Below are 19715 nucleotides of genomic sequence, written 5' to 3' on the forward strand. Positions count from 1 at the left end.
TGGCACCCCGCGACGGTCAGGTTGTCGGTCCGCCGCCTGAAACAAAAAGGAATGGTCTGGTGTGCTGGGCCGCCCTCTCTTCTGACTACCATCCCATCCCCGCTTACCTGCCCCTAACGTACTGGCTACCCAAGCCCGACCCACTGCACGCAGATCCGCAACCTCCTCCTCCTCGTCTTCCCCTTCCTCCCCATCACTCCACTCCAAGCCCCCCGCCCCAGCCCCCTCCCGAAAGCTTGGCGCGGCCTCCTTGACCCACGCCGCACCCCCCCCCGTCCATCCGCGCCCCCGCATTCCCAGAGCCCGCCGCGTAGCCTTCCCCCTGTCCCCCAGCCGTCCCGTAGCCCTCAACCCTCCCAAACACTTCCCCTACCCCAGGCGCCCCAGACACCCCTTCCGACCAGGACTCAAAAATGTCCGGGCCTGCCCAATCCCGCTCACTCCCCTCTGACTCAATCAATAATGGCGAATCCCCCCCCACCACACCACACCCGTCCTGCCCCGACGCAAGCCCCATACCCCTATGGACTGTACCGCCCACCGCCCCCTCTCCAGGTGCCTGCACCCCTTCAAACCCCCCAAGCTGCTGGTCCACAACCAAGGAGGCCTTGGGTACCTTCCTCACCCCTTCCCCAACAACCTTCAGCCCATCTTGAGCCCCCCGCTGCCTTGCCAAATCAGTTAAGCCACTAGGGGCCACTCTCCCCGTATAGAAGCGGCCCCTCTCCGTCTGCGACCTCGGGGGGGAGTCACGCGATGCGCTCCCCCTCCGAGGCCGACCTCCCGACTCTCGCTTAGGCCCCAGACACTTTCCGGTCGCCTCCCGCTTCCCTGCAGGCTTCCGGACAGCGGTCCCCGTTAACGCGCTGCCTGGCTCCACTCCCGCTGCAGTATGAAAGGGGGCCGCTCCGCATACATCACTGCGGCCCCCACCGATCAAGGCAACGCTTCCCCCCCCCCCCACCTCCAGGGCCGCTCCCCTGGCATATGAGTGGCCCCCAACGGATCGGTTACGCGGCGGGGAGATGCCCGACGCGCTCCCCCACCAAGAAACAGTCCCACGCCTTGCCGGCCTGCCAGCCCTGCCCCCTTCCCCCATTACGCTCGCTACCTCCCTGTTCTCCGGGGCCGCGCTCCTGACATACTCGCGGCCCCGACCACTCGCCTGCGAAACAGCCGCCTTCCGGGGGGGTGAGCAAGCCGCGACGGCGGCCGCCACCCCGGCCGATGCGCGCCTCACCGGGCGCGCGGCCCTCGTCGCGTCCGGGATCACTAAGTCCATCCTGCCAGCCTCACTGAGCAGCCTCAGGGCCTCCAGGACACGATAATCGCCGCCAGACATGTTTGACTGCCCCAGAAAATCACCTACCACTGCCGCTACTTAACCACTAGGCCTGATAAAACCCCACAAAAAACCTGCCCTGCCAAAGAGCTCCCAGCCACCAGGTCACCAAACCTAAAATGGTGGCTGGGTTAGCGCGAAAATCCGTTACAACACCTTTGGGCTATAATCTCGAAATTGGGCTACATTTGGGCTATTCCCAATGTAGCCCAAATCCTGCAAAATGGCTGCGCCGGCCACTCCCCCCCCCCCCCCCCCAATCTGCCCGGGGGGCAGACCTCGCTGTGCTCGGCTGCCCCCCCAAGCTCCCATTCCAACTCGGAGCGACAACTTTCATATCCCATAATCCTGCCAGGAAGCATGAACACAGCCATAGCGAAGCAGGACCCCTCCATGGACGTAACTCCATGGATGTGGTCCGTCGGCTGTGCTGCCGCCTCTGGTGCTGGAAACCAGGGTTCGAGCCTCGGTCGCGTCCACATCCTGTGATTCTGGGCAAATCACTTAATCTCCCTGTGCCTGAATGTGTAATGTAAATACGGTGCTATGTAAAGCGCTCCAATACCTTCGGGTCGAGTTCACGCTATATAAATATGCAACAACAAAAAAAAAGCCGTCTGCAGGCTCACACCACACACTGCCATACTGAGGGGGAGCTGACAATACTCCTTCACTCACCAGGACACCGGCGACGCCAGGGACACGATAGCGGGGGCACAGACGCCAGACCAGGGACACGACCGCGTGTCCAAAGACAGCATTTAACCTCAGCCCAACACTAATTCTCCAGCCACGAACCTCTCATGCTATGCTTTTGAGCCGCCCGTCGGTTGAAACAGAGCCGTGAGCAGTGGCCGCACTCGACCGAGCCTTCCTACCTTGGCGTAATGCCCAGCCTGGGACCGCATCATACAAGACCAACCCACCCCACCCCACCCCCTCTGCCCGGCAGTAGCCAAACTACAAGCTCGATGTTGGGCACTCCGCCTCACCACGGTTTGGTCCGTAACTCTGGCAGCGACAGACAGACACAAGCATAAGGGAAAAGGTCCTTCCCAAACCCGCCTGCACTGCCAAAGGACCGCATCAATTGCTAGCATTTGGGGAGGATTCCGCTGGAGCACCCATGCATGTTGGGGAGACCCAGTTCAAGGATGGACGCGATCCGCCCACAGTGCCCCCAAGCTGCTCTGGGGTCCCGTCGCCCACAGGGAGGGTCGCAGAGACGGAAGAGACTCGACCCGCAATCCCTGTTTTAGCAAAAAACACGTGTTCTCCACCCCGGATGGAGCTTGTACGAAGTCGGAGGGGGATAGCTAGGCCGGAAAATGGCACCCAACCCCCAGGAAGACATAAATCTGATAATACCCTGTTGTAAATGTTTATCCTCAATGGTGTTTACTTGGTTCTAGCCCTTCCTTTGTGTCCTTTCCCTTCACTCTTCTAGAACCAAGGAATGTTCTTTGTGTATTCTTTCAACCAGCTGCATTCGAGCTCAGGCAGTTACGAGTCTGGTCAGCTGGGGAGTTGTACGCTGTACTTCTGTGTTCCTGAATAAACCCACACTTACCTTGTGAAGCTATTTGTGTTCCTCTTGTCTCTTTCACTTACATCATTTGGCGACTATCTTGGAAGCTGACTGGACTGCGACTCGTGTGTGGTTTTGGAACATTTTCTGGACGGCGACTCTCCCCAAACATCAGATCCTGCGTGCGACGGCATCGGCCTCGTCTTCCTGCATCCGTTCCTATCCTCTCGGAGAATTCAGGCGATTTGGCTGTCCTGTTTCGTTTTAGAGGAGCTTGGCACCTACGTCATCCCCAACTGTAAGATGATTTCCTATTCGCACGCGAGTTCACGCGTGACAAGCGTTGCTTAACTACGCTCAGTCTTCACGCGACGAACTCCGAGCTCCATCTACTGGCACAGCGTAAAGCTGCAACGTCATCACGTCACGTTGGGGAAATATTTGGAACCATTCTGGATGCGAGTCAGCTAGAACGCTGACTTCAGTAGCAGATCTCGGACTGTGCGCGTTATCCCACAACGTGCACTGTAGTGTCTTTAAAGACACGGTAACGGTGATGCGCGCACCCTTTATTTAATATCGAAGATTCTTCTCTGCAGTACCACGCGGAGATACATGGTTTATTTTCTGGTGGAGATCACATACCCGGTGACTATTTATTTTACCTTCTTGTGCTTTCATATTGTATGTACCTTCACATTTTCGAGCAAAAGTATATCTGGTTAATCAACGGTGGAGGATCACATACCCAGTGACAATTTATTTTTACCTTCTCCCGCTTTTATATTGCTTGTATTCTCACATTCGTGACTAAAATCATACCTCACATTAGCTTCATATCACCATCATGGCGCAGCAAGTCACAGTGGCCCTTCCTCCACCCTGTTTTAAGCGAACCAGGAACACCAGAAATTCCTTTGGAGGACTGGATAGTTATGTTTGATAACTATCTTGATGCCCTTGATGGTCAGGAGTTTTCTGCAAAGCGGAAGAAAGCGTTATTATTAAGTGCCCTTGGCAAAGAAGCACAACGTATCTTTAAATACCTTCCTCAAGCATTGCAAGCTAGTGGTCAGTCATTACCCGATGAGTACAAGGATGCTGTGTGTAGACTAGAAGTAAGATTCGCAAAGGAAGAAAATCTAGTCATGAATAGGTATAAATTTTATACACACAAACAATGCATTGATGAGTCTATTGACGATTTTGTAGCACGTTTAAGAGAATTATCTGTGAAATGCAATTTTGGTTCCATGGCAGATGAACTAATACGCGACCAATTGATTGTGCAGTGCAATAATAAAAAGATACAAGAAAGACTCTGGGCAGCCAAAAATCCATCGCTAAAAGTTGCAGTGGATTTGGCTAAAGTCGTTGAACAATCTGAAATATGCATGAAGGAATTACAGAGATCCAGTACCCAAGCACAGGTATCTGAAGTATCTGAGAAAAATATGCAAGAGTGCGAAAGTGTTGATGAGGAGTCTATTGCTGCGCTCAAATTTAAAAGGAAAATTCTTCGGCAAGAAAAATACCTTTGTAAAAAAAAAACCACAAAATTTTGCTCTAGATGCGGTAGCAATACACATGCGTCTGATGCTAAATTCTGTTTCGCCAACAACAAAGAGTGTTTAAAATGTGGCAAGATGGGTCATTTTTCGAAAATGTGTAGATGTAAAGGAAAGCCTAAAGTAGCAGTTATGGATGATAAGTTGATTGAAATTAAGAGAGAGAAAGATAAGATTTTAATAGTAAATGACTCTTTTACGGATGTTAATGTTATTAATGAGAGGAGGGAAAAACGTCCAAGGGCAGACTTTGATATCAATGGTCATGTGATAACCCTAATGGTGGATACTGGTTCAAGATATACAATAATTCCTGAACCTGTATTCAGAAAAGAGTGGTCTGATTTATCTCTCTCATCCAGTGACATATGTCCTACAGGTTATCAAGGTGAACGTATAGATTTGTTAGGATATTTTGATGCTGACATTTCTTTTTCAGGCAAGTCCACAAAAGGTAAAGTTTATGTTGCCGTTGATGGTCCTCCAATCCTCGGGTGGATTCACCAGTATGATCTACACATAATTGTGAACCCTAGGGCGTTTCCCCAAGTGATGGTTGTAGATGAGCTTTCACTTGATAGCATTTTACAAGAAACGAGTAGTGTATTTAAAAATGAGTTAGGTGAACTAAACGGTTACGTTCACAAGATTTTGTTAAAGGAAAATTCTGTTCATATTCAACATAAACTTAGGAGAGTTCCCCTTACAGTTAGAGATGAAGTCAGGTCACTAATTAATGAAATGCTACAAGGTGGAATTATTGAACCAGTTGAGGCAGCCACTTGGATTTCTCCGGTTGTGATTTCCCGCAAATCGGATGGAAAAATTAGATTCTGTGTGGACCTTGGGTCTCTCAATAAAAATGTCATAGCTGATAGCTTTCCTCTTCCTAACATTGGGGAATTAGTTACCACATTAAGAGGTGCAACTTTTTTTACCAAGTTGGATCTTAAGAGTGCATACCATCAGATTTGCTTACATGATGAATCTAAAAGCCTCACTGCATTTATTACTACAAGGGTACATTCCAATTTACTAGGCTCCCATTTGGTCTAACCTCTGCTGCCAGTGTTTTTCAGCGGATGGTGACAGAATTGTTTAAAGGTATCAATAAGGTTGTTTTTTTTCAAGACGATATCTTAATTTTTGGGGAAACTATTGGCGATCATAATTGTGTTCTTAAAGAGGTTCTAAGGAGGATTGAAGATGCTGGGTTAACTCTTCGCAAAGAAAAGTGCTCATTTTTAGTACAACAGATTGAATATCTAGGGTATGAAATTCCTGCACAGGGTGTTAAGCCCAAAAAGGATTTGTTGGAAGACATACGTTTAGCTCCTTGTCCCGCAGATAAAGATCTTTTATGAGACTTATTGAATTTTTCTGATAAGACTCTGACCTTAAGACTTTTACTAAAAAAAGGTGTGAAATTCGCTTGGAGTGATAGTCATACTGAATGCTTCAATGCAATAAAAAAAATTGTGTGAAGCTAAAGTTTTAGCATCGTTTGACATCAGACGTCCTTCGGTGCTTATGGTGGACGCAAGCGCAACTGGTTTGGGGGCTGTTCTTCTCCAGAAGTTTGATGAAGGTGATAGAGCTATTGCGTTTGCATCACGCACTCTTTCCACTTCAGACCAAAATTACTCCGTCATTGAGAAAGAGGCTTTGGCTGCCGCATGGGGCGTACAATATTTAAGGACTTACCTTTGGGGTACCAGGTTTCAGCTTATGACAGACCATAAACCGTTGATTCGTGTTTTGTCTCCTGGTGGGGCTGGGAAAGGTTCTCCTAGACTGGCTAGGCTTGCATACAGGCTTCAGGAGTACCAGTATGATATAACTTATATTCAAGGATGGCGCAATATACAAGCTGATTGTTTGTCAAGATTGTCTATGCAGAGTGAAAGTTGTAAAAATGACTCATATGAAGTCCAGGACGATGGTGCTATTGCATTTGTTCACGATGTTGTGGCATTGAGTGATGGTACTTTTGATAAAGAGGAGTGGTGTTCTGCCATGCCTAAAGACAGTGTTTTATTGAATGTCATGGATTTGGTTAAATTAGGAGCAAGACGTGAGAGTTGTGTTCAACCCTCGGGCCGTCCGTTTATCAAGGTATTGGATGAATTATCCGTTTGTGGCGATCATATTCTTATGAGAGGGGATTTATTCCTCCATTTACCTTGAGACCCAAGTTAGTGAAATTGGCCTATGAAGGCCATTTGGGACAGACTTTCACTCAGCGTAGCATTAAGGCAGATTTTTGGTGGCCGGGTTTGGATGCACAGGTTTCTGCCTTGGTTGAAAATTATCCAGTTTGCAGAGACAGTGAAAAAAGGCTTAAACTAGCTTCTACTCAAACCATGAGCAGTATTTCTGCTCCTGAACAACCTTGGCATAGTATCTGCCTTGATTTTAGTGGCCCTATGGATGAATTACCATTAGACTAACGTTTTGCCATCGTTGTTGTGGATTTGTTTTCTAAATGGCTTACCGTCAAATTTGTAAAGGACATCACTACTGAATGTTCTATAAAGTTTCTAAAGGATTTATTTCTAGCAGAAGGTTGTCCTTCAATTATGATAACTGACAATGGCACACAGCTCACTTCACACAAAATGCGCACCTTTTTGTCTGTCTGTGGTGTAACACACCACCGTACTTCTCTTTACTATCCTCAAGGGAACGGTGCTTGTGAGAGGGCTAACAGAGTGGTAAAAGGCATTATACAAATGTCTTGTTCCTCCGGTCGTTTTACTAATGAGATGGTGCAAGACATGGGGTGGGCTTACCGCACCACCTCCCATGAACATAGGGTAAGTCTCCTTTTGAATTAATGCGTGGGAGGCGCCCTGGTACCAAATTGACACCTTCTTGGATCAAGAACAGATTATCTGGCAACATTAATTAAAGTTAAGGAAAGTTTTTCTGATTATGTTGTACTTGACAACGGTGAGAAGTGGAATCTTCGGAGAGTTGCTTTGTGTCAAATCTTCTTCTCCTAACTTTTCCAATCACCTGATTCAGGAATCCATGTCGAACACCGGTTATATGCTCTCTACTTCGGTTGAGGCAAATCCATCTTCTTCTTCAATTTCTCGTACTGGGGAAGATGGTGGTGATGCCTTTCAAAGTTGTTCTAGTGAGCAGTTTTCCCAAACTTCTTTTAGTCAGGTTCCTCAGGAGTGTCCTACTTCCGTTGAAACCAGAAGTGGAAGACTTCGCAGACCACCTATATACTTGAATGATTATTTGTGCTAATATTCAGATTCATTTATCACGCAGACCACCTATGTTCTTGAATGATTTTTTATGCTAGTATTCACATTTCATTATTTTTTATTCCTGTGTCTTATATTTAATTGAAAGGGAGAAGATGTGTTGTAAATGTTTATCCTCAATTGTGTTTAGTTGGTTCTAGCCCTTCCTTTGTGTCCTTTCCATTCACTCTTCTAGAACCAAGGAATGTTCTTTGTGTATTCTTTCAACTAGCTGCATTCGAGCTCAGGCAGTTACGAGTCCGGTCAGCTGGGGAGTTGTACGCTGTACTTATTTGTTCCTGAATAAACCCACACTTACCTTGTGAAGCTATTTGTGTTCCTCTCGTCTCTTTCACTTACATCATACCCCTAACGCAATTATACTAAAGTAATTGCTGATATCAACCAGGCCCCAGTACCCAGTCACCCGGCTACCAGTCGTGACCTCGCAATACTCACTCCTTTTGCAGCCAGAGACCGAGTCAAAATGCTGCCCATTAACCGACCCCCGCAGCCTGATGAGGCAGCCGCCTAAGAGACTGGGGGAGGGAGAAGCATTGTGGAGCACCCCACTAACCGCCATACTGCGATACTAAAAGCTGAGGTGGGGAACTGCCTTCTGCGGCCCCCTGACTCACCTCACAAAACACCGACTCTCCCTCCTGACCCACGAAAACGACACAATGTAGCACCCGGAGCCGACCTAGATGAAGTGACCAGGAGGAACCAAACGGCGTGGAGTCCCGGCGCGCAAAAGGACCGCTAGATGGGCGGGGGAGGTCTATATACCTACCTTCCCACCCACTAGCCGCTGGAAATGCGACATGGGTAGCGCCGGACCCCCAGTGGGTCCAAATACTAGCCTGTCGCTTTGTGCCCTCATGTGGCACCAAGGTGCCACCCTGCTGGGGGGCCCCCTGCGTGGGCCGCGGGCAGCCTCATTCAAGGGCTTTGAATTACTGCTTGAGAGAGACGCGTTAGCACCTGCGCACATAAAGAGCGATTTAGATTGTGTGTTCATGATGGAAAGCCCTAAAACTGTGTTTATTCATATTTGTTTGGATTCCACCTGGCTCGGGACCTCGTGATTTGTATGTGTTCATGATGGAAAGCCCTAAAACTGTGTTTAATCATATTTGTTTGGATTCCACCTGGCCCGGGACCTCGTGATTTGTATGTTTCTGGTACCAGGAGATGTTCTGATGTCAAATCTGGTGAGTGCGTTTGGCTGCAGACTGGCTTTAACAAGCATTTACAATGCAATGGTCTCGGCAATATTATAGGTGGAGCTATTGGTATTGCTCATTATTTTTTTATTATTTTTGTATCCCTAAATAAATGGCATTGTCATTTCTATTGGCATTAGCTTTTTTTGCATATGTGATACCTATTGCATTAGCAGAGAGAGAGTGAGGTAGTGAGGTAGAGAGAGAGTGAGGTATTGAAATAGAGAGTGGGGTAGTGAGAGAGAGTGAGGTAGATAGAGAGTGAGGTAGTGAGATAGAGAGTGAGGTAGTAAGATAGAAAGAGTGAGGTAGTGAAAGAGTGAGGTAGTGAGGGTGATGTTGTGATGTAGTGAGATAGAGAGAGGTAGTGAAAGAGAGAGTGAAAGTGAGTTAGTGAGATAGAAAGAGTGAGGTAGTGAGATAGAGAGTGATTGAGGTAGTGAGTGAGAGAGAGTGAAGTTGTGAGGTTGTGAGCTAGAGAGTGAGGTAGTGATGTTTTGAGAGAGAGAAGTTGTGAGATAGTGAGGTAGTGAGATAGAGTGGAGTAGTGAGGTAGAGAGAGTTATGTAGTGAGAGAGTGAGGTAGTGAAACAGTGAAACAGTGATGTAGTGAGGGAGAGGGATGTTGTGAGGTAGTGAGATGTTGTGAGGTAGTGAGATGTAAGCAGAGTGGTGTTGTGATGTAGTGAGATAGAGAGAGGTAGTGAAAGAGACATTGAAAGTGAGTTGGTGAGATAGAAAGAGTGAGGTAGAGAGATAGAGAGTGAGTGATGTAGTGAGTTAGAGAGAGAGTGAAGTTGTGATATAGAGAGTGAGGTAGTGAGAGAGTGAGGTACTGATCTTTTTAGAGAGAGAAGTAGTGAGATAGTGATATAGATAGAGGGGAGTAGTGATGTATAGAGAGTTATGTAGCCTTTTGAAGACAAATATTTTAAACATGGAATTATTTCCAAAAGCACCTTCAGCCTCTTCACAGAACACCCATGCACTTCAGACAATAACTAAAAGCAACGTCTTCAACGGGTACCCCTTATGTTACTGCTAAAGTATGCAGGTACTGCACTCATTAGATATAAAACCCAAGAGGCATAAGCTTCCTTACTCTTGACTGCTTCCTCCAGATAATCTCTTATTATTTATACACACATCTACATTTCTCAATATATCCTATACCACACACAGCTGCTCCCTAACCAGGTTTACGATATACAGATACCTAACCATACATACACACATGAGAATGGTAATTTCTCAAAAGTGAAATCAATAAGAATGTGTTGCTTGTGATCTAAAGCATTCATCCTCTCTTTTTATATCAACTAAAGAAGCCTTCGACCTCAAGGTGTTTCATTCCTATTTTTTGGGCCCATGAGTAACACTGAATGGCCGTTACCATTCCTTTCCATATATGACTGCTCGTTATTATAAATAGCCCCATAGTACAACTGGAATAAAACACTACAAGCCACTTCTGATACCACTTGTAGGATAAATAGACCATCATAATTTCGAAAACTTCCCTTTCAACACAAATGATCAGTCCGCGTATTATAAATAAATGAAATTGAAATTCTGGTTCTATTTGTGAAATTTGAGTTAAACATCTGGCATGCAGTATTGTGCGATGTCGTAACGCATACAAGTGTTCTTTGTACACACAGAGCAGCGCCATCCTAGACTGGTTACTTCACTTTAATGGGTTACAATTGGAACAACCAGTAAGATCACCATAGTTTTGATATGCAATGTCAAAATGGATCAGAAAATATCCCAGAAAAAAGCGGCTCACCTGGTTATTGGGAGGGTAGGACATGCAGCGTATAGGCGTACAAATGAAACGCACACTTTTACTGGAAAAGGCAACCAAAGCTTTCACGGAAAGCGCCTTTACAGAGTTCATGATCTGAGTATTTACCGCTTGACTTGTAGAACATTTGACATCCAAATTACGCATAAAAAAAGATGTTCAAAGATAACATAATCCGTGCTTTGCTAACTGCAGAGTGGATCTGCTTACTGAGAGACAAAGCAGTGATAAAAGCCTAACAGTTTAAATGTCAATGCAAGGGGAGTGCTAAGCGAGCCATTGCCAAGTTGTAGCCACGTAAAAAAGTGACTGTAAGGAATCCAAAAAAAAGAAACTACGTAGCAGAAAACCACTATAGGAGGAATAAAGAAGCAGGGCTGGTAACACAAACACACGGTGCAAAACTACGATGGAGAAAATACAGGAGACGAGAAACCAGAAGTACAGAGTGCGGAAACAAACAAGAAATTCCGCAGCCAAAAAAAACAGAAAAGAGAAGCAGGTACACATTAGATCCAAAGCAGAATAACAGGAGCCAAGCAAATAAAACGGTGGCCAACAAACTAAGAAACCGACTGCCCTGCTGTACGTGATGGGTGGCCACTACTTAACAGGGCCGGACTGGGAACCACAACCGGCCCTGGCAAAGGGCTCGGCCGGCCCCCTCGGGAGCCGCCGAGCTCTGTGCCGGGGCCGGTTTTCGGCCGATTTTGTTACAGGGCCGAGCTACTTAATAGTAAAATCGTGCAGCTGCGTGTTCAGACTGCGGCTGTCTGCTGACTTTTCACCCCGATCTGGAGCCAAAGAAGTTCAAGGATAACCGAGACAAAGCGGGCGGATAAGCTGGTAGCCATCTTGACAGAGAGTATATACTTATTTTTGTAAAGAACAACTTTCCAGGAAAGAAACGTACATCTTCCTATGCGATATGCAAGAGTGTTGTAATGTGTTCAGGTATCTGTATTTTGTTTTGGAAATTTCCTGTGAATCAAATTAAACGACAACATTCTATGATTATTATAACAGTTCCTTATAGTATCGCACAGCGTAAACTTGGAAAATCCATGACTTCAGAATTATGAAGATCTATATCACTAAAGAACACCATTTTTCAAATTTGGACGTATATTTTTTTACTTGCAGCATTCGGGCAAAGCGACAGTTTACTTTCATAAACTACAACTGGAGAGCCTAAACTGGAATGGCCAAATATCGACACTACAGTTCAATCTACTAGGCGGGAGGCGTTGCTCGGCTCTGACAGTTCCTTTTTTATGCCTACTGGGAGCAAGAAGTAGGACGCTCTTGCGGCTGTCTGAAGTCTCGTTGGTTTTTCCTTTTACTGGCGATTGTTTGTGTTAGAGCCAGTTTACTACAGCTTCAAAATGGCCTCGGGAAGCGGGGTAGGTATCCGATCTTTGGACCACAGAAACATGAGGGATCACTGAGTGCCGCTGCGATTTAAGGGATTGGGCCGATGGGGGTATTAGTCTCAATTTGAAACTGGAAAGTTCCTTGGGAAAGAGCAGAAAAGTGAGGGTTTGGTAGAGTGAATGGACCTGAGTAGGTAACAAGCACACCACTGCCTTTCTCCGAGGCGAAGCAGAAATGCCTCGGAGAAAGGCAGCGGCGCTTTCGGATTCGGGGGCGTGTTCTCCTCTTGCCATTGGCTGGAGGAGATAATTAGAAAAGTAGCAAAAAACACGCCCCCGAATCCGAAAAGGACGGGGCCTGTTCGGAGAGACAAACCTCTTCTCCAATGGCTGGCCAGCATTCAAGAGGCCAGCCACTGGAGAAGAGGGGAGAAGAGGGGCGGGTTCAAGCCCCTCTTCTCCAAGTCCTTAAATCTCGGAGCGAGACTGCGCAAGCGCAGCCTTCGAGCCGAGACCTAAAAACGGTGATTGCCCCACGGGTCACTGGTCCCTCCGAACGCACAGAGTACAGCTTTGTGAAAACGTGCCTACTTCACAGAAAAATTGATGATCTGTACATCGAAGGCCTCGTGCTTCCTGCAGAAATATTCACCTAGGAGTCTCTGATCACTTCCAGGGCTTTAAGTGGGCAGGGTACCACCGGTGCTCAGCACCAGCAGTTTTTTAAAGGGGGCCTCGAAAAGGGTCTCTTTCGGGCTTCGTTATGTGCTCTGGCACGAGCGGTCCGTTTTTTACCGGACTGCAGTGACAGCATGCCAGGGCCGAACTGGGAACCAACACCGGCCCTGCAAAGTGCTCGGCTGCCCCCCATCCCCCCCCCACCCCCCCGGGGTTGGGGGTGCGGCCGAGCTGTGTGCCAGGCCCAGTTTCGGCCGCACAATCGTCCCCCACCTTGGCGGCCCACTGGGTAAATGCCCGGTGCCCGCTATGGCCAGTCCGGCCCTTAAGCAGGCACATTGATGTGCGCTGCTCACTTCTCACTAGTGGTGAAGTTAAAGACGTCATGCCAGATGAGCGTTGCAGGGGAAGGGAAACCTTTTAAGAGTCCTTTTCTCTCTGGATTTCCCTTCTCTTTTTGAAACTCAGGAGCAGCGACATAGTCTTGGTGTCAACAGGGCTTTACGTGGAAGCTTTTTGCAATATTATATATAAGCCGTACTTGCTGCTTATTTATCTTATGCAACTAACAACCACTGACAAAGCCAATAGTCCCGACTTGTTGTAGGTATGATGTTACTTGCTGTATCTTACATCTGGATGCAATGACAGAAACAGCAAAATAAAATAAAGGCGGGCGGCACACTATGCTAAGCACAGATTTTTGGCATACATGTTTAAGCCACCCCCTTATTTACCGTGACCACGCCCCTTTCAAGAGACACCCCCCCCCCCCCCACACAGTTTTTCATCCCACTTAAAGCCCTGATCACATCCATCCATTTCTGCCCTTCAGGGCTCAATCGGGGTACCACGCGGGTGGACGGCGTCCCCCCACTTATTTTACCGGGTTTTTACCGGGTGGACGCCGTCCACCCTGCCCAAAAGATGGAGCCGGTACCCGAGCCTGCGCGCGCGCTCTGCACTCACCAAACCTAACCTTCTATTGTCGAGAGAGGGCGAACAGAGCTCTTTAAGTTGTTTCACGTTGATGGAGCCGTTCAGTATGACAGATGGGCGCTCGTGGCCGTATATTAGAAAAGGTCAGTATGTGTTTATGCATTTCAGACGGAGACCGGCAAATTTACTGTGGGCAATAAATACGCACCGAACAAGCGCATCTTTAATTTCCCCGCTCCTTTGAGTGTCAATACGGTGACTAATTCCAACGTAAACATTCTCCTTTTCCCTTTGAACCTGCCCCCATCGCCTTCTAACCTTTGTTAATTAGTGGGGACTCCATCTCGTGACGTCACTTCCGGCTGTGAGGTCACTTCCGGTGACACCACCTAACTTGGAGCGTCCCCCCACTTCTTTTTTTAGGACTTGTGCCCTGCTGCCCTTGCTCGAGGAGCATCCTCACAGGCTCAGCGGAAGGGGCTCTGAACGGCCAGGCGTGCCCAGGAAGGCTCATAGCGCGTGCAGTGATGTATACACCGGATGACAAAGCTGTACTGCTCAGGGTGTGGACATACCTAAAGTAGACATCCAGGGTTGATACTCGTGTGGGACGCAAAGCGCTTTGAGTTAACAATGTGGCACTGTGAATTGACAAAGTCATAATTTGAATCGTGAGGCTGAGACCGGCTACATCGGCCCGCGTATGGCCCTTGAGACTGTCAGTCGGGCATTGCGGTCAAGATGATAACGGGAGTCCGAGTGCCCGGCCCTCGCTGACGAGGAACCAAGGCCATGGGACCGGGGGCCTGTGGATGGCGCAGGCAGAAGGGGATTCTGCAGACAGGCTTCTGCTTGCTGGCCTTGATGTGCCTGGGGTCCGTGCTCTACCTGTACAAGCACTTACAGGAGAAAGTGCACAGCTCCGAGAACCTGTCCCTCAAGTTCAAGCAGCAGCAGGAGACGCTCTCTGCCCAGCTGCAAGGTGAGGGGCAGCTGTCAAGTGAATGGTGTTTACCCCTTTGTCTTCACTTACATTAATTGTTTAATTCACACACACGGGTTCCTTATTTTGTATGTAGTCACTCATTCTACAGTATGTCGCCTCTAAGCGCTCGAATTGACAAATGTTGCGGGTGCACAATTTAATGGTACTCCGCTCATCGACCCCAGAAAGATGGAAACTGAGATGGCCTTGCAGCGATGTAAAAGCTTATTTGCTCACGGTATAGGAGATCTTTATTTGCTGTCTCTGTTAAATAAGGTATTTTTTTTTATCCCGGTGTGGGGTGGGGGGGGGGGGGGAGAGTTAGACTCGTCATAGTATGTTGAATGCCGGGAGTGGAAGTTAGGGCTTAGGAGAACAGGTGGGTTTTTAGTAATTTTAAGATTATATGATTAGAGTAGGGGGTTTCTTTTTGTCTGAAATGTGGAAATGGATAGGAAACAGTAGTTTCTTTCCTGCTGACAGTACGTAATTAAAAAGCCTTTCGCACATTATATACCACTGAAATTGAAAGCCACATGCTTTCATGGCTCAGTGTTTTTTTCCAGAATGATTTAGGGAACTCCAGCCTTTCTGAATAATTCCATGACAACCAGTTAGAAAAGCCCGAACACAGGTGCCAATTGTGATTGGTTAAATGGAAGCCAGTTAGATTACCTAGTTGCTTCGGTCATTCTGATTTGCTGCCTTGCGCTTGGGATAGCCTGCTTTGGTCTGTGGCAAGACTCGGTCTACTACTTGCCAACCATTGACCTGTCCAAAGCATCAGGATATGTATAATGATTTATCTTTCTAGCTGTCTGCAAACAAGAAAATCGGATTATTAGCCCACGTCTATTTAAAAGTTTTCCCATGTCAGATATGAGTAGTTCATCAAGTCTGCTTTTTCCTTGCCATTCTGGTACTTGTAGTTTTGTGTTATCCGCTATAAAAGCAGAACTAGAATTGTAAGAAAACAGTACATAAATAGCCTAACTTACCATATTGCGAGTTCTGCGTATCTTCTAGAAGTTCAGTGTTAGAAGGCAGGCTTTAAGTTCCAGATATACATGTGTGATTTTGTATGCCAGTCCCCACTAAAAGAGAGCTGGTGTTTAGGGGTAGTTGTGCGGCTGGATTCATTGGGGCAGGGCAGGTTCCACATTAAGGCATCCAATTAAGATACCCCTTTAAAAGGCAGAACTCTCAAGTTTCCTACGTTCTTGCACGAGTAGCTCAGCCAGTCTATTCTGAACCTTGTATTGGTGAATTTATAATGGGATACATGGACTAAAAGTCCCAGAATGCAAAGAACAAAACCCAGACTGTCTGCGCTGCTCAAGCATTTACTTGGGAAGCTTGGGAGCTCTGTAAGCGGTCACTTTGACAGCTCTCACTGGTCCTTGTACTTGTTCTTTGAATGGCTGCTGGCTTGTTGGTAATACAGGGCGCCAGTGTAGTTAACATCTGGGAGGGAGATTTGGTCTTATCGTCTTTGTCCTGTGACTAGTCTGCAGTCTTATTTTAGGTTGGTTGAAGGGTGTGGATCGCCGTCTTTGAAGCACAGGAAGAAGAAGTTGCCAAAAGTGCACAGGTGTGTGGCGTGATTGTTGGTTATGAATGGAGTAAGTAGTGTTTTAGCTTAATGGAGGGCTTCACAATTCCATAGCAATAGGTGGGATCCAGCGCAGACCCAATAATTTGGACAGGGACAACCACTCAATTATTTCATTTCTGTGTCCCATACACATACACTCAAGTCCCTGTGGCGCTGGTGTCAAGTTTACGAATTTCTTACCACTTTGTATTCAATATTGAAAGGTGAAGCGGTGTGCTCCTACACCTGTTCATGAATGGAGTAAGTAGTGTTTTAGCTTAATGTAGGGCTTCACGATTCAATAGCAATGGGTGTTAATCTATTTTCATCTATTTATGCAATGAAAGGGTTTTGGAACTTTGCTTGACAACTTATTTTTGGCATCTTTTATTTTGGGTGTTTTTTATTTTGGTTTCTTTGGCCTAGATTATGAGTGCATCGCTATTTATGATCCCTGTGCAAGTCTGTGCAGGAGTCGGAATTACAAGATGTTGAGTTTACTACACCTAGCAATTACCAGGAGGGATAAAGTCCTCATCCCTGGAGTTTTGCTGAGGTAGATTTTGGCCTTTTTTGTAATGTGTATTTCTACTGTGCACGATCACCCACGAGGTTATCCTGACGGTGAGCAAGCATGTGTTCCTAGCCCTGCTTATACTAGGTTTCTTATTTGAAAGCAAGGTCTTCAGCTTCATTTGGAATTCGAGAAGAGGAGAAGCCTCCAATGTGGAGTGTGAGGCTGTTGGGACAGAAACGTCCTTAGCATGGTAGGGACATGCGCTCCTGACCTGAGTGCCTCAACTGTACTGCTGTCTGGATCCCTAATGCTGATTTTTGTAGGGAAACAAAGATCATAGGTGTGCATCATGACATAGGGTTGTCTCATGGATTGTGGTCTTGTTGGACAGGGATGGGTGCCCGAAGCGTTTACCCTCATAGTGGTGGAAGACTACTGCCTTTACCAAGAGTTAGTAAAAGCAAGCTACAGGAAGTTACCCACAAACCCAGCGGAGACACGGGTACTTGCGTATAACATAAACAGTGTCTCAAGGGGTATCGTTAGTGCCTACCCACTCAGCTCCGGACTCATGCCGGCTGAGCAGCGCACGCCCTGAACCGAGCAGAGGCTGATCCTGGCTGCTCCACTGTTCACTTCAACCCAGATACGTTCTTCATACATAGAAAAACGCTGCCTCTCGGCACACACCACAGGGCCCTTGAACTGCACAAGTGGATCGCTTTCAGTAATTCTCTCTCGGCGTGCTGGCACAGATTGACACAATTGAGACGCTTGACCACATGCACACTCGACACCTTGGAATTCGCCGTCTGGAATTTCTCGGTGACCTAATTACACTGTATGTGAGTTTGTAACCTGGTCTTGATGAGGGCCTAATATTTCATAAAGGCCGAAACACCGTTGACCACCACAGTGTTATTTATGGCGCCTTCACTGTGATTGCCCCCACAAAAACCTAATTGTACATAAATGTATTAACTGTACAGTTATCACAGTCTATTCTTTTTGTATATATTCCTGATTGCGCCCCTCCACCGCAGCTGTATATACCACTTCACGTATCACTTTCGCCGTTAACCTTTTCATGAGCACTTTTGCACGTTATCACAGGTTACATGACATTTAATGTAACACAGTGCAATATGCATATGAAGATATTGTTTGTTTTGACCATATTATTTACTTAAATATATGTGAAAAGCAATTGTACATTATGTCAAGCTCCACTTCTTTGTGGTTCCCCATACTCCTCGACAGCAATTCATTTTGCTCATTAACTAAGCCCCCTTACTAATGATACCCCTTGAGACATTGTTTGTTATATTTACTAGGAGTTGAGCAGCATGAGTGTGGTGGCAGTATACCGTCTAGTGATTGGTAGGAGTGAACAGGTCTAGTTTAACTTGTCACTGAAGTGAAGCCTACATACTCACTCATTTCAAGTTCCTGCTGCTGTGTTTTTAGCTCACCCGTGGGCGTCATAGATTTGGTGTGTAATACTGTGCAGAGCATGTATGATGAGTCTATGTATGCCTGTAAATAGTACCATGCAGGGTAATGCAGTGCATGTATGTTATATGCATGTGCCGGGTTTAGGAGTGCCTGTGAGTGTTACAGTACATGAAGGATGTAGTTCTGCACAGTACGTGTATGTTAGTTCATGTACTGTGTATATGTGTCCCTGTGGATGGTACAATACAGGGATAATGCAGTAATGTGCAGTGTATGCATGTTATATGCATGTACTTGGTGTAAGTGTGCCTGTGAGTGTTACAGTACATAAAGGATGCAGTGCATGCTTACTATATGCATGTGCTGGATGTATGTGTGCCTCCGAGGGATACAATACATGGCTGATTCTGGCTTCCATTTTGGGAGACCCAGCACTGCATGGTGTAACATGAGAACAGGAGGTAGAGGAATCCCTCCCAGACAGGTTTGACTATTGCTGCATTCCTGTAATCTGAGAAGGGAGATCCACACTCCCCTGGTACACTTCAAAGGGTGCTCTTTGATTCAGAGAGAGGCAACAAGGGCAAGGCATGGGCACGTCTTGGGAAGCAAATGGCGCTGATAAGAGAATCATAAAGAGTAGGACTGAGGCCCTGGGGTAAACTTTTGATACACATATCACTATGGCTGACATCCAGGTATGACCTCTAGTCACTCCCATGGCCTGTGTTGTGGGGCTGTCAGCTCTAACGTTGCTCTTGCTGTGACAGACTGCTTTCTGGTGGAAGAGCGGGCAGAAGAGTGAGCCGTCAAGAGGAAGCTAACCCAGGAATAAAGTTCAAAGACCCAGACTCTAAATCACATTTGATGTCAGGAAATGGACTATAAGAAGGGGAACTTGAGAACCCCTAAAATGTGAACTGTTAAGCAGCCAGTCAGTCAGACTGTGCGAGGTGGAGAAGCTCTGCAAGACTTCTGCCTGTGACCAGGACTGGAGGCTAAGGTCTGCCAGTCTCCCATCTGGGTGAGGGGACATCACCAAGGGAATCCAAGACCACCTACCCAGGAGCCTGAAACACCATTGCCTCAGCTGCTTATCAAGGCCAATGTGCCATGTAAGGAAGAGGAGAGCGTAGGAGGGAGCGAGGTCCAGTTAGGAGTCCAGTTGAGTGGACTCCCTCAGCAAGGTGTGAGGAGATGGGTAATGCATCGATCTTGTCGCTGCTCGCTGTATGCCAGGACATGCCGCTAAGTGAGGCACGATGGTTCCTGTACCGAATGGGTCATTATGTGCCATGAGAAACTGGCGACCCCGATATGCCAGGATGGGCAGCCGTGAAGTGAGCTATGATCATTGCTGTGCCAAATGAGTTATCGCCTGTGTGCAGTGAATGGCGACGACCTCGTATGCTAGGAAGGACCACCTAGGACAGATTGCCACGC

General features: G+C 47.1%; 1 protein-coding gene across 4 annotated transcripts in view; it reads left to right on the forward strand.

Moving 5' to 3' along the window:
• The window catches only part of LOC146868226 (uncharacterized), a 463829-nt gene that overhangs the window by 106821 nt on the left and 337293 nt on the right, over positions 1–19715 (forward strand). Inside the window, exon 1 of one of the 4 annotated variants that reach the window (XM_085609529.1) lies at positions 14378–14703. The exons of 2 other annotated variants lie outside the window; for them this stretch is intronic. In XM_085609529.1, coding sequence (XP_085465655.1) covers positions 14514–14703 — 190 coding nt within the window. In that variant the 5' untranslated portion in view covers positions 14378–14513. Of the gene's footprint in view, positions 1–14377; positions 14704–19715 lie in introns of those variants that run through there. One more of the 4 variants, XM_085609525.1, reaches the window with a different exon arrangement.

This window comes from Triturus cristatus, chromosome 1_2 (genome assembly GCF_964204655.1).
Source record: "Triturus cristatus chromosome 1_2, aTriCri1.1, whole genome shotgun sequence".
NCBI lineage: Eukaryota > Metazoa > Chordata > Amphibia > Caudata > Salamandridae > Triturus > Triturus cristatus.